General features: G+C 43.1%; 1 protein-coding gene across 1 annotated transcript; it reads left to right on the top strand.

Moving 5' to 3' along the window:
* Positions 1-2,186: 2,186 nt before the first annotated feature.
* LOC119740280 lies at positions 2,187-7,065 on the top strand. Its single transcript, XM_038215545.1, has one exon. The coding sequence runs from the start codon at positions 3,011-3,013 to the stop codon at positions 4,946-4,948; it is 1,938 nt and encodes a 645-aa protein (XP_038071473.1). The 5' UTR covers positions 2,187-3,010; the 3' UTR covers positions 4,949-7,065.
* Positions 7,066-12,865: the final 5,800 nt, after the last annotated feature.

The following is a 12,865-nucleotide window of genomic DNA, read 5'->3' as shown; positions in this document are numbered from 1 at the left end:
TATTCACTAAATTTTGTCGGGCACCATTTGCAGTCATCAGCCGACATTTGAAGAAAAAAAAGGGGAAAAAAAAGCCGCGTCCCCGCACCATTTTTGGGGCAAGCTCCATACCAGAAACCGGAGATTTTTTGGGGGGCCTTAAGCTGAAATTCGGAATATACTTAGATGATATAAGTGTTCAATTACTCGTGAAATAACAACTTTCGGAAATTCCTAGAAATTGATATAAATACATAAAATTAATTGGGGACGTTTTCGAACGATTTACATCCCGACTTGAAGGTCATCTTTACCAGTAACCAGTATTAAGGTTTCGGCATCGATGACAGCGATTTTTTTTTTCACAAACATGAAGTTTAGAATTTCTTCCTCCGTTATAATTCAACACTTCAATCATACTGAGCATAGTTTCTGAGAAACAAAACGGTCAAAAGGTCTTTATTTTTGGGGTGCATGAATTTCACTGCTCCGTTATAGCGTCTAAGTAATTTTGCTTGTCAATGGGCCACGCTTCACCTTTGCAACCACACGGCTTTTAGGGTCACCGCGCTGCACGCGCGACATTATTTGAAGCTGCTGCGCACCGCGGAAATCGCATTTCCCATACACAATACATTGTTAGTACAGTTTGCTGAAGCAACAGTGTACTAACTTTGCAAATTCAATATTTAAATAACACTTTGTCTTATGAAAATCAAATTCTGTGAATATGTTCAAATCAAGTTGCTCTACATGATTATGTGCCAAATTTCGTTCCAATCCGTTGCTTCACGCCCGAGTTCAGAGTGAAAGGGTAGGCGGATCCCCTCGCCCAAAAAAAAATGCATGTGAGATGGTCCTGGAAAAAAAAGGTGGTCCCTTTAGGGTAAATATTTTGGGCAATTTTGATACTTCAAACGAAAAAAAATGCTCAAAAAAGCAATTGTTCCTATTTAACTTTAAGTTCATTACATCAAACGTAATCAGTTCATTCATTTTGTTAAAATGTGCATTCGTAGTGTGCGAACCTTTGGGGCCAACAGACGTTTTGATTGCCGACTTTTCCGTGTAGCGCCACCTCTGGTTAAAATATGATTAGTCGATAACATTTCTACCGTCAGGTTTACGCAACGATTCTTCCCGAATTTTCAACTCGATCTTGCTGAGCCGGTAAATTTCTACTCTCTCAGATTTTTTTTTGCCACCACTGTTTTAATATATTTTATATTTAATTTCCTGAACATTCCACTATTCAGGAATACCCACACTGGCATTTGCCGAAGCACATGAACGGAAACATGGCACGCATCATGTATTTTCACATAGGTAATAAATAGCTCCATGACGTTGTGAAAGACAAATCCACACATTTATATGTCACGGCGGATCCGGGTGATATATTTATATTGCCCTCTCTCCAAAGCCACATGATTGGAGAGCGCGATACATCATATTTTAGTAAAAATAAAGAAAAAACCCTGAAAATTTAACTTAAAGGAATAGACTGATTCAACAATTAAGAAAGAAGATATTCTTCTAAAAGCTTCAGAAATAAATTGAGTTCGAGGTATGGAGAATTTGATAATAAATACTTACAAAATTGCATAAATATAGAAGTACTCAACAGACAAAGATATATCAAATTAGTCACAGTTAACATTATTAAAAAAGATCATCACAAACACGCTATTCATAAACTACGTCAATATTAAAATATTAAAAGTAAATTTATACACATTCCACTTCACCAAATGCTTTCTATTTTTTATGCCGGATACTTTTTTTTTTTTAGCAATGCATGAAATATCATGCTCCATAAGGTGAACATTTGACTGCTTTTCAAGTACTTATGAATCTTTGTTTCTCATTTACATAATGGACTCCACACTCCTAATAAGGGTGAGGGATAAATCCCCTAGCCTAATACAAATTCAGACTCACGAGTGGATGAATTTGTAATTTGTAAATAATAACGAACGCAATTAGGCCTAAACAGTACGTTTGTTTTTATATATCTGTTATATAAACGGATTCTGGTGAAACAAACACGGTAAACATGCGAAAACACTGTGCAGCACCCACGTCATCGCCCTCCTCCAACCATGAGACAACAATGCTGAGAGCCTGGGTGTGCCTAAAAAATATGTATATATATTCAACCATAAGAAGTTTATTCCAGGATAATAGAAAATTAGTATCCTGATGGTCAAAAAATAGCAGCGAAAACTAAATGGTGAAATCACCAAGTTCGAAATGTTTCCATCTCGGAAATGGCATTGTTTTACGAGGGATCCAATTATTGTACTTGTGCAGTTTTTGTTTGTTATCCCACATGCAGTCAACATAAGTATGGAACATATATAATGAAGGAATGGTTCTGGATGATATGAAACGGCTATGAAAGCCACGGCTGTTTCAAAAGCTTGCCAAAAAGGCCCCTTCGTTGTTGTTTCTTCTGAACCATTATGGTCGGGAAAAACACGACATAGGCCAATCCAGTCACGCTATCAGTTCTATCACGGGGGACCTCTTCAATGGCAAAAGCAGTGTGCAAGCTAGTGGCTAAGCAGATGCTTTGCTCAATAGCGTACACAATGGTTTCTCCATTGAAGAGGGCCTCCATGCTCTGAGTGAACGTGCAATACACACTTCTGGAATTTCTGGGGTTGATGTAATTGATACATGCAACGGCCGTCTAGTTATGTCCCAAGACGTTTCTAGGCGGGGGAAGGAGCACATGGACGGAAGGTGACTCAGAATCACTGGGACGTCAGCGGGTTGTGACGAGAGGCCACAGGGGGTACACAGCTGACCTCACACAGGAAGCAAGCAGTTCAAGTCGGACCTCGACACTGTTCAAGTATAAGCAGTTTCCGTGTTTAGCATGGGCGCACGCGGAGTCATGGACAGAACAGCGAGTCATGTTTTTTTTTAGCAGAGTTTACTGAAATGTTTTGATTTGACTTTTCTTCCAGTTTGGGAGATCGTGAATTGAGTGAGTCTCGAGTTGGATTATACACAAGAACTTTCGATGGAGCGAACTAGTTCACCATTCGGCCGACTTGGCAGGAGGGTAATACAGTGTTGTTCATATGTTTTGTTGTCATTTCTGTGTGGAATTTACTCGTCATGCACGGCGCAGTACACTTCAGATCCGTTCGCGGTGAGCCCACAGGACACTGTCGCTGCTCGGGGACAAACCGTGGTGCTCCGGTGTGCGTTACGTCCAGACATGGCGGGTGCTATCGTTCTCTGGAGCCACTTCGATCCTACAACAACTCTCAGTTTCAACGGCATGCTTGACGCGCAGATTAATAGCGAGTTGCGTGACCGGGTGACGGTGATAGGGAAGCGGAGCTCCGGTGAATTCAACCTGAGGATCAGCAACTTGCGCGAGACGGACACGGGCAGATACGAGTGCCGCGCCCTGATTGGGCTGATGAACATCGTCCGACGGTCGGCAACCTTAACGGTGGTCGTGCCACCGGATCCCGGGTACCCACAGTGCAGCATGCAGCCCCCGTCTGGCCTCATACCCGGCCAGATGGTGATACTAACGTGCCACACCCGGGGAGGCAAGCCCCCTCCAAAATTGAACTGGCACCGCGGGCCCCATCAGATTGGCACGCCCACCACTACTACCAACGTTCAGAGGTACACCATGAGACCGGTGGACTACGGGGTGGTGTTCGAATGCCGGGAGAACGGGATGGCCCTACCACTGGAGCGGTCCTGTACGCTCGTACCGCTACCCACGTATCTCACCGTGGACATCACTCCCCGAGACCCTGTGATTAAGGTGGGGGAGTCAGAAACCTTCGGTTGCAACGCTCAAGGAGCTCTGATCATAACATATTCGTGGTATATCAACAGGATACCCCTGGTCATGTCCCCGCTAATAGAGCGATTCGTTCTAGGTGGTGCAGACCAGCTAATCTCCGTTTACAATGCTGTACTCTCTTTGGACGACACTGTGATAACGTGTGTGGCAACGGCCAATACGGGACAGGTTACCAATGCAAGTTCAATCCTCAACGTAGTGCCGAGACAGTCCACACCGACAACATGGCCCGATGTCACCGCAGTTGTCCCATCAACCACCAGACCGTTGTTCGGTACGCTGTCTCCTTCCGCGGGTACAGATGGACCTGCGATTCCGGGTGGCCCCAGTAACCCACGGCCTGGTCGACCAGGCAGACCCAACCGACCCGGGGGTAACCCTGGCCGCCCAGGTCATGATAGACCAGAGTACGGGGACCAGGACGAGGACTCGAGAGAAGATGACAGCGGAGACGACTTGACCAATTTCGATCGTAACAACGATGACAGAGAGCGGGAGAACCTAGCAGGAAGCATGCCTTATAAAACAGTCACAGTTATCGGGGCAGCAATGGCCGGACTGGTCATCAGCGTAGTCATCGTTGCCACGATCCGGCTCATGACCCGTGTGAGGCCGGGCACCAAGGACGCCTTGATCACAATCAGTGGCAGTAGTGACTCCGATGAGATCGAGCCCAACTCACTGTCCACCAACAATCGCAATACCTTCAGCAGCATGCGTTCTACGATCAGCTGCGACTTCGGCGATCCCAAGCGCATCACATTCAGTGACCTGAACCGCGAGTACGACCTACCGCCGTTTGAGCCAGACGACAGCCTAAGCTACCTGGGCCTCCGTCCGGAGAGTATGATATCCACCCGCTACACGTATGAGGGCCTGCACTCATCGGATATGTCTACGTCTATCGACCAGGCACGGAGCGTCAGATACTACGAAATCTCCTCTGGCGAATACGACCACTCCATGGAATACGAGGATGTAGTGTCTGAGCAGAACAGTATGTCGGAAAGCGGGCTTCGGCCACTGTCCATCTTGACCGATGAAGGTCTTCATCCGCATAGCGTTAATCTCCCAGTGCCTGGATACAACTCGCGTATTTCGATAAGCAATAGGGGTCATTTGCTATAAGGATATCAGGCGTTATTGTGCCTTTAATAAAAGGCAAATTTAAAATGCATTGTAGTGGGTAAACTTATGAGAAATCGTGAAGTATATCCCATTTTCGATTAAACTTATAACTTCAATCTGAAAATTGTACTGAAGTTGAGCCTTAACAAAAATAATTTAAAGCATATACCGTAGTTCTTTAATATGATGTTTCATTTTTTTTTTTCATTCAAAATAATGCACAGGTGACAATAAAGAACTATCATCTTGGCGGAATTTGTAGAAAGATATATTGCTGCAATTATAATCATATTTGATGTCTGAACCAAGGGCAGTTTATCAAATCTTGGCCTCGGCGATGGACCTTTTCCAAAATCAAACTTCATTTTTGAGACTTCACTGTTTGAAGTAAAATGAAGAACTGGAGTATCCGACAGTTAGGCTACAAGGCAAAAAAGTTAACAAAACTGGTGCCATCGCATGAGTTAAGGTTTGGGAAATTGCCAATGAGTCCGGGTGCGTATACGTGGCGTAACATAGGCTGGCACCTATGACGTCATGCATGCCTGACTTCCGCAGCAGTTCTTCATAATGATTTGGCTGTCTTCAAGGACAAAGAAACATATTTAGGCTGCGGTGTTTTTGAAACGGGACGTGATGTAAAAGATTGTCCTCGATTTACAAAATGTGATAATTCAGCACAGGAAAAAGTACCCAAGAGTGTCAGTCATCATTTGAGGAAAACTGAGAAAAATTGAAATTCGTAATGTGTATACATGTATTTATCATATTGGCTAAAAACAGCCGTGTGCCTATCCAGAGTCATATCACAACATGACTCTTCAGGCTCTGCGGAATATCATGAGCACAAACTTGGATGACTTGCTGCCCACAGGATTATCCAAATCAGAGCCTTGTCAGATGGTATAAGCTCGCTGCCAGACAACAAACCATTGGCAAATAACATTCGGGCAACAACATTCGAGAGGGGAGAGAGAGAGAAAGTATATTTAGTATCGTGGATGAAATTTTGTGTACATGCTTTTATGATGCACTTTAAAATGATACATTGTAAAAACAGGGCGCATCACTTGGTGAAAGATTCCCACTTTTGAATACAGGCTCCGTGCAAAACTATCGTACGCCCTCAGTGGCGAAACTACGAAAGTTACTCTTAGTTGAGGGCGCTTCAGCGCGAACCGTTCACGTGGGAATAAAGTGTATAGGGCGTGTCCAAATCCCTTACTGTGGGGCAATTATCAAGGAGTGCGTTCGATTACTTCCCCCAGCTTACTCGTGCCTGCGTGATGACAGACATGCGCAGTTGAGCTAAATAAACGAACGGTTTAGGGTAAAGTTTCGTGCAAGAGCTGGAAAGTTGAACTTTGACATGACACTGAGGCTGCATCCGAATCAACTGTCTAGAGCTAGGTCAAGGTCCGCGCCCATTGAAAATACGCGGGGACGGGCTGACAAAAGACGTAACTGTAGCTCTGGAAGCACACGGCCTGAGGCGCCCGCCGGACGTCACGTTGGCAGCCATGTTTATTGCATGGCTTTATGGGATACTTACCCAACCTACCGGCTCGGCGAGTCGGTTACTTGAGCCAGGCTCGAGTAAGCGCGAGAAGTCACGTGAGAGGTAAATCGAACGCTGTCGCGCTTGCACGAGTAAGCGCGGGGAAAGTAATCGAACACACTCTTTGACAACTGCAACTACATTAGAGCTGATGATAACAGATGCAGTCGTTGCTCTGGGCGACGATTGGACACGCACTACTGCTTACGGACAAACAAGTGCACACACAAAGATAGGCAAAGTCTTAAAAACTTTGCTCCTATTTTAAACGAGCTTAAGTTATAAGTCATTTCCCATCTTTAACCTACATGTAGCTAAAAGAGGTGAGGCCATGAGCTGGTAATGCTGCGTTTATATGAAGTTGAGATTGTTAAATTTATACGAAAACGATTGTTAAAAACACTGAACGCTGGTCGTTTCACCATGATGTAAATGGATATTTGGGGAATATAACTAAATCAGCTGCTGTGATAATTTGTAAATTTTGAAGACATATTAATCTTGATTAAAGTTTCAGTTATACCGTATTGTAAAATTGTTCCGACTCGTATCAATATAGTCTAACAGGTATTAAAAGTTCGTGTTTTTCCCTGCCAACGAGGGCTAGAAATCATTTCGCACTCTTTGCTTGGAAAAAAAGTTTATTTTAGCTCTGTTATCGAAATAAACGAAATCCCTCCGACGTGAAGTGCATATAAATTCATCTAGCTTCAATTTTAGGGTTTCCACAAGCAACCTGGAGGCCTACTAGAGATCACTGCGTTGCATTAACTCTATGAGCTACGGGATACTATTTTGCCCGGTGTAAATGGACCGATCCAGTAAGCCCCGCCCACTGCGCACGTGGGCAAATTACCACGTGCTCCTCTCCAATGCCACGCTGCATTTTCCTGCCGCGCGCAGCATACGCGCGTGCACGCATGTCGGACTTCTGTGCACGCACGGCTGTGATTGGTCAGTACACCATGGGGCGGTGCTTACTGGATCGGTCCATTATGAACCAGTGGAAAGTTACAAAGTTAAAACCTCAAAATCGTCATTTTTTTGTTTCTCACAACAAAAATGGGGGGGGGCGGATCCAATCCCCAAAGTAAAAGGGGGGAACTCTCCCCATCCTCTCGGGATTAACGTCCATGCAATAAACGGGCGGTAAGTGTTAACATGAAAAGGGCCTACAACCGGAAGTAGTCATGCAAGCAGGTATTAAGGCAACCTCGTTTCCATGGGTACAAGCTTGCTGCGCCATGTTAGTTCCCATCGTGCCTTGCGCGATCTTACCCCTGGAATTGTGTTATTTAAAAGTCCACTATTTTGGACATTTGAATGTCCCGCTATTTGGGACATTTGAATTAGAACAAGACTGCAGTTGATGTATTTAACGCGCGATGCAATGCTTAAAATATTGAATTTTTTAGTTTGTAGAATCAATCCTTTCAAACATGAGATTGCGACGTCGTGTTATTTGGCAAGGATTTATATTTAATGTACGTATTTCTGTCGTACTCTCACAACACAAGATACAGGTTGTTCGTACCAGACGTGACGTTAGAAAGCACGACCGCATTAAATACGCGTTCAGTACGAGGGCGAAGCTGTTAACGCGCTAGTATACAAATAACGAATGTTTGTGAGTGTGATGGTAAGAATAATTTCATGAGGTGACAGATTGAATGTTCTATTCCACGAGGCGAAGCCGAGTGGAATAGAACATTCAATCTGTCACCGAATGAAATTATTCTTTCCATCGCACGAACGTAAAACATTCGTTATTTGTTTTATACAACACCTGAATAAATTCTCGTCATTTGATTGGTAAATTATAAACTACAATTTATTTGATTTTAAAGATGTTGAACTACCCCTTCACGAAAATGTTTGAACCCAACGCTGTAGCGCTGGCTCTTTGGAACAATACACGCTACGCTGAACGCGCACACCAGCATGCATTTTGCACGCAAATACCGCGTCATGGAACAAGCGCAAAGTGAAACGGTATAACGCATGGGTATAACGCATGGTCGCACCGTGCATTATACCGAATAATAATATGTCACGTGATCTACAATTCACCAATCAGATGACGGGGATTTATTCAGGTGGTGTATAATATACAAATAATGAATGTTTGATAGTGCAATGGTAAGAATAATTTCATCTGTCACTGAATGAAATTAGTTTTTCCATTGCAGAAACGTGAAACATTCATTATTAGTTTTATATAACGTTGAATAAATCCTTATCATCTGACTGGTTGACTTTTAATAGCCAATTTATTCAGGTTAAAAACTGTATAAAAGTTCGACAAGTTCATCATATTAATATTAATGCAAACTGTTCAAAAGGTTGACAACAATCATCTTCAATTTATCTCGATTTAAAACAGCGCCACCACCAGCAGCTGTGACACAGTGCAATGGAAGTTCTATTCACCGTGCAATATAAGGCCGTGTCCGAAACGGGCTTCCAGAGCTACGGCTACGTCTATTGTCAGCGCGTCCCCGCGTATTTTCAATGAGCGCAGACCTAGACCTAGCTCTAGACAACGGATTCGGATGCAGCCTTTCTTCCATTGCACTGTGCGCTGCGCGCCGCGCGCGCGTCGTGCGTTGGTACGAATAATTCAATGGCATGTGATCAACGATCCACCAATCAGATGACGGGGATTTATTCAGGTGTTGTGTATACTATTCAACATGCTGGTGTGCGCTTTGAGCGTTTTGCGTATTGTTCCCAAAAGCCAGTAGCTACCAACAATGGGTGCGTTCGTTTATGTTGGAGCGGAAACCAGTGTACACTGTGTGAACTTTATTATTAAGGGAATAAATGTGTGCTCCGGAGGTTTTTTTCACTCGTTTAATACCGCTTAGAGTCTGGGTGCTGATAATTACCCGAGCCGGAGGCGAGGGTAATTATCAGCACCCAGACTCTAAGCGGTATTAAACAGAGTGATAAATACCGACCGAGCACATATTTATTCCCATTCATAAATACCTTATCCGTAAAAAAATATCAAATAATTCGTTCAAAAAATCCCGATTTTGTTCAACAAGTTCACTTCATGCTTTTTGAAACATCCCTCTAGCAAAATAATCGAGTGTTCAGCTGGCGAGTAAGATGTAAACAACCCTTTTATGGAGATTGACGCGCGCGTAACATGTTCTGCGCGATGTCACGCAGAACGCACCTGGGGCGTTGCGTTTTGAATTTAGAACTATAAAATTCTGACTCGCTTGTAGTGTTGCGCATGCCTACGTGAGGATTGTGAACGTTCAACCAATGAAACGGTAAGAGGCACTGGATTTTTAGGAGTCCACATTTTATTGTGACACTGGAAAAGTGTTTAAGACCAGCTAGCCATGTCTTTATCATCCGTTTTAGACCGGCCACGTGACGGGCTCTCGACCAATAGGAATAGCTAAACTGTCTGAGGTATTTATGAATGTTGGTTAACAAATAAATTAAAAGTTCTAAAGTAAGGCAAAAAATGTCTTAGCGTTTTACATGCTGGGAATAATACTTTGAAAAATTAGGCAACTTTGGTAAAAAATCTATATAGGCCTACATTTGAATATAATTTATCGTTATAAGTTATTATACAAATAAATCAGCTTGGAATGGGAGGAATATTATCACAAGGTAAAATTTGGACTTTTCTATTTCACGAGGCGAAGCCGAGTGAACTGAATGCTCCATGGATCACTTCGGGAGGCTAGTTTTACTTCACCACGAGATAAAGTGTTCAATATTTGCTTTATAACACTTCACCCACAGATTCTGCTTGTTGGTTTCAATATTTTTAATTATTTAAATCTGAACACAGTTTAAATCAATCAATCAAGACACAGAATCTGTGGGTGAGGCGTTATAATATTTCACATTCCCCATGGGCGGATAGTTGTTTTTGAGCCCCAGCGTGAATGGCAATTATAACGAATGACACGTGATGTGAGTTCCACCAATCAAATGACAAGGATCTGTATGTCGGTTATATAAATCCAAATGTAGACCTATATAGATTTTTACCGAAGCTGCCAAATTTTTCAAAGTTCATGGTATAATTCATTTCCATCATCATTGGAATAACCCCCCCCCCCCCCAGGATCGCCGTCCATGCAAAACACAATTTCGAAACGAAAGATCCATAGATATTAGGCATACAGTTATGCTAAAGGGGTTTCCAGCCTCATTATGTCTGCAAATAATAGGAATTAGGTTTGATCCCAACGTCTCAGGAGAGAGTGGTGCAAAAATATTAATTAAAAGTAACATCGTGTTCGAAATGATCGTGTTTACAACTCTGAATCGATGGTACTGAGCTGTTGATTTAATGTTCCACGTTTTACCTTTAAAGCCCATAACATTAATACTATCTCGTTAAAGAGAATGAAGGATTACATAATCATCTATCCATAAAAATAATCTAAAAGAATAACCACCTCCACAAAGAAACAAAGACATAGAGCTTATGGTGTGTATGTCAGACCATACGAGACCACAGCATTAAACAAAAATGGTAAATTAATTATCAGAAGACAGCAACTTGAGCTGCCAAGGAAGACTTTCCATGTTTTGGTCATGTAATATATTCATCATCATTGAAATCTGCAATTGCATTCCCAATTTATTAATATATTCTCTGAACCTAATTGTGCACCAGAATATTTGTGTACGCCTATGCCTCAGTGAGTAGTTGTAAGCCGTAACAAGTTGTTACGTGCGGGGAACGCAGCACAGCACAAAGAAATAAGTAATAAAAACGGGAATCATAACTTTTGAATCAAAGGCAAAAAAGAGACCAATATATGATTAACAAAGTTTAAATAATTCTCCCAAATCAATCACCAGGTCAATGTGTGATACAACAAAAATTCTCAGTTAGGCCAAAAAAAATAATAAGTCGGTCTCTGGTCAGCGCGCGGGTCGATTTTAATCATGCGCGTCAATCTTTTTGTTTTCCCAAAAAATCCGCGGTAGCTCCAACAGCGCCCTCTATTGCCGCACCTCCTCAATTTTTTTTTTACCAAAGAGCACCAAGGAATGGGAAATTGCACCAAGGCAAATGATCGAGAGCACCAAGGCAAATTATGGAGGACACCAGTGTACATAAGGACGCCAAAAAAAGCAAAATAGTACCCCACCTTGTCTGTACAATCCAAGCTTGAAGAAAAAAAAGGGGGGGGGGGGAAGCCGCGTCCCCGCGTCAATTCCGGAACTTTGGTCTGACCAGAGACCGAATATTTTTTTTTGGCCTTAGCCTGCAACCTTAAACTTCATGCAAGAACCCCAAAGCACTAGATACAGGCAAAGCAAAATACATTACAAAGAAATTAGCAAAGCAGCAAATTATACAAACAGGCAAAATACAGTAAAAAAAAAAACAAGCCGGCAAAATAGAGTTAATAAGCAAAACAAAAAAGGCAAATTGTATTCAGCCGAATATAATTACCAATAAGGAACCAGTAGCAGGAACAGGCCCCGCCCAGCCAGTGCCCAGAGCAGCCGTCGAACCAAGCATCTCCGCACCCAGCCGTGGATCAGCCAAGCCACAGGTAAGTCGGCGTTGAACCCCGGGAAGTCAGCCACATCAGGCGGGCCACGACAGTCCAGGTCGTCAGCCTCGGCACGATCCAGTGATGAGGGGTACGTAGCTCGGTAGGAACGGCGGGAGATGCTGGCTCAACGACGCGCTAATGGAAGTCGCACATAATGGTTGTACATGGGCACCAACTGAGAGCGAATAAAGGCCAGTCAGTGCTTATGATTATAGGGTATTTACCCGCGATAGCCGCCATTATAAACATTAATTAAATACCAAAAATTCTGGTGCGGGAGCAAATCGTATTAATGAATTACAGGATAAGTGGGTTCGTAACACAGTTATCGCTCAGATCAGTATACATGTATTACATAAATTAAATTTGGATAATGGGGCTAGGCCTATTTCACTGTGGGCTGTACAGTTTCTTCAGAGATGTCATATTCAAACGGTACTCCGTCATTTTTGGTCAGCACTTTATATTCTCCGTGGTCATCTGCACAACAATCCATTAAATTGAGTCCTTGGTTGGAATCCGGCTGCCGAAGAAATATGGCCAGTGGTGCACTGGCAATACAAGCTGCTCCAATAATGCATACGGCGCAGGTTGATCCAAACATGTAGGGTGCTAAGAGAGGTCCCACCAGAAATGGGGCCGCCCAACCAATGTTCAAAATGCCAAATACACGTCCGCACGCTTGGGGATAGCGGCTGTTGGCGATGATGGTGCACAGCAAAATTAGGGTGACACGAGCTGCGCTAAAACCAAAGAAAAACCCACACAAGGCAACGCCAGCAGAAACGATATCCGGTGAGAAGTTTA

Source organism: Patiria miniata, unplaced genomic scaffold (genome assembly GCF_015706575.1).
Source record: "Patiria miniata isolate m_02_andy unplaced genomic scaffold, ASM1570657v1 HiC_scaffold_5, whole genome shotgun sequence".
Classification (NCBI taxonomy): Eukaryota; Metazoa; Echinodermata; class Asteroidea; order Valvatida; family Asterinidae; genus Patiria; species Patiria miniata.
The sequence above is the reverse complement of the archived record's forward strand: the minus strand, read 5'-3'. Positions and strand labels throughout refer to the sequence as shown.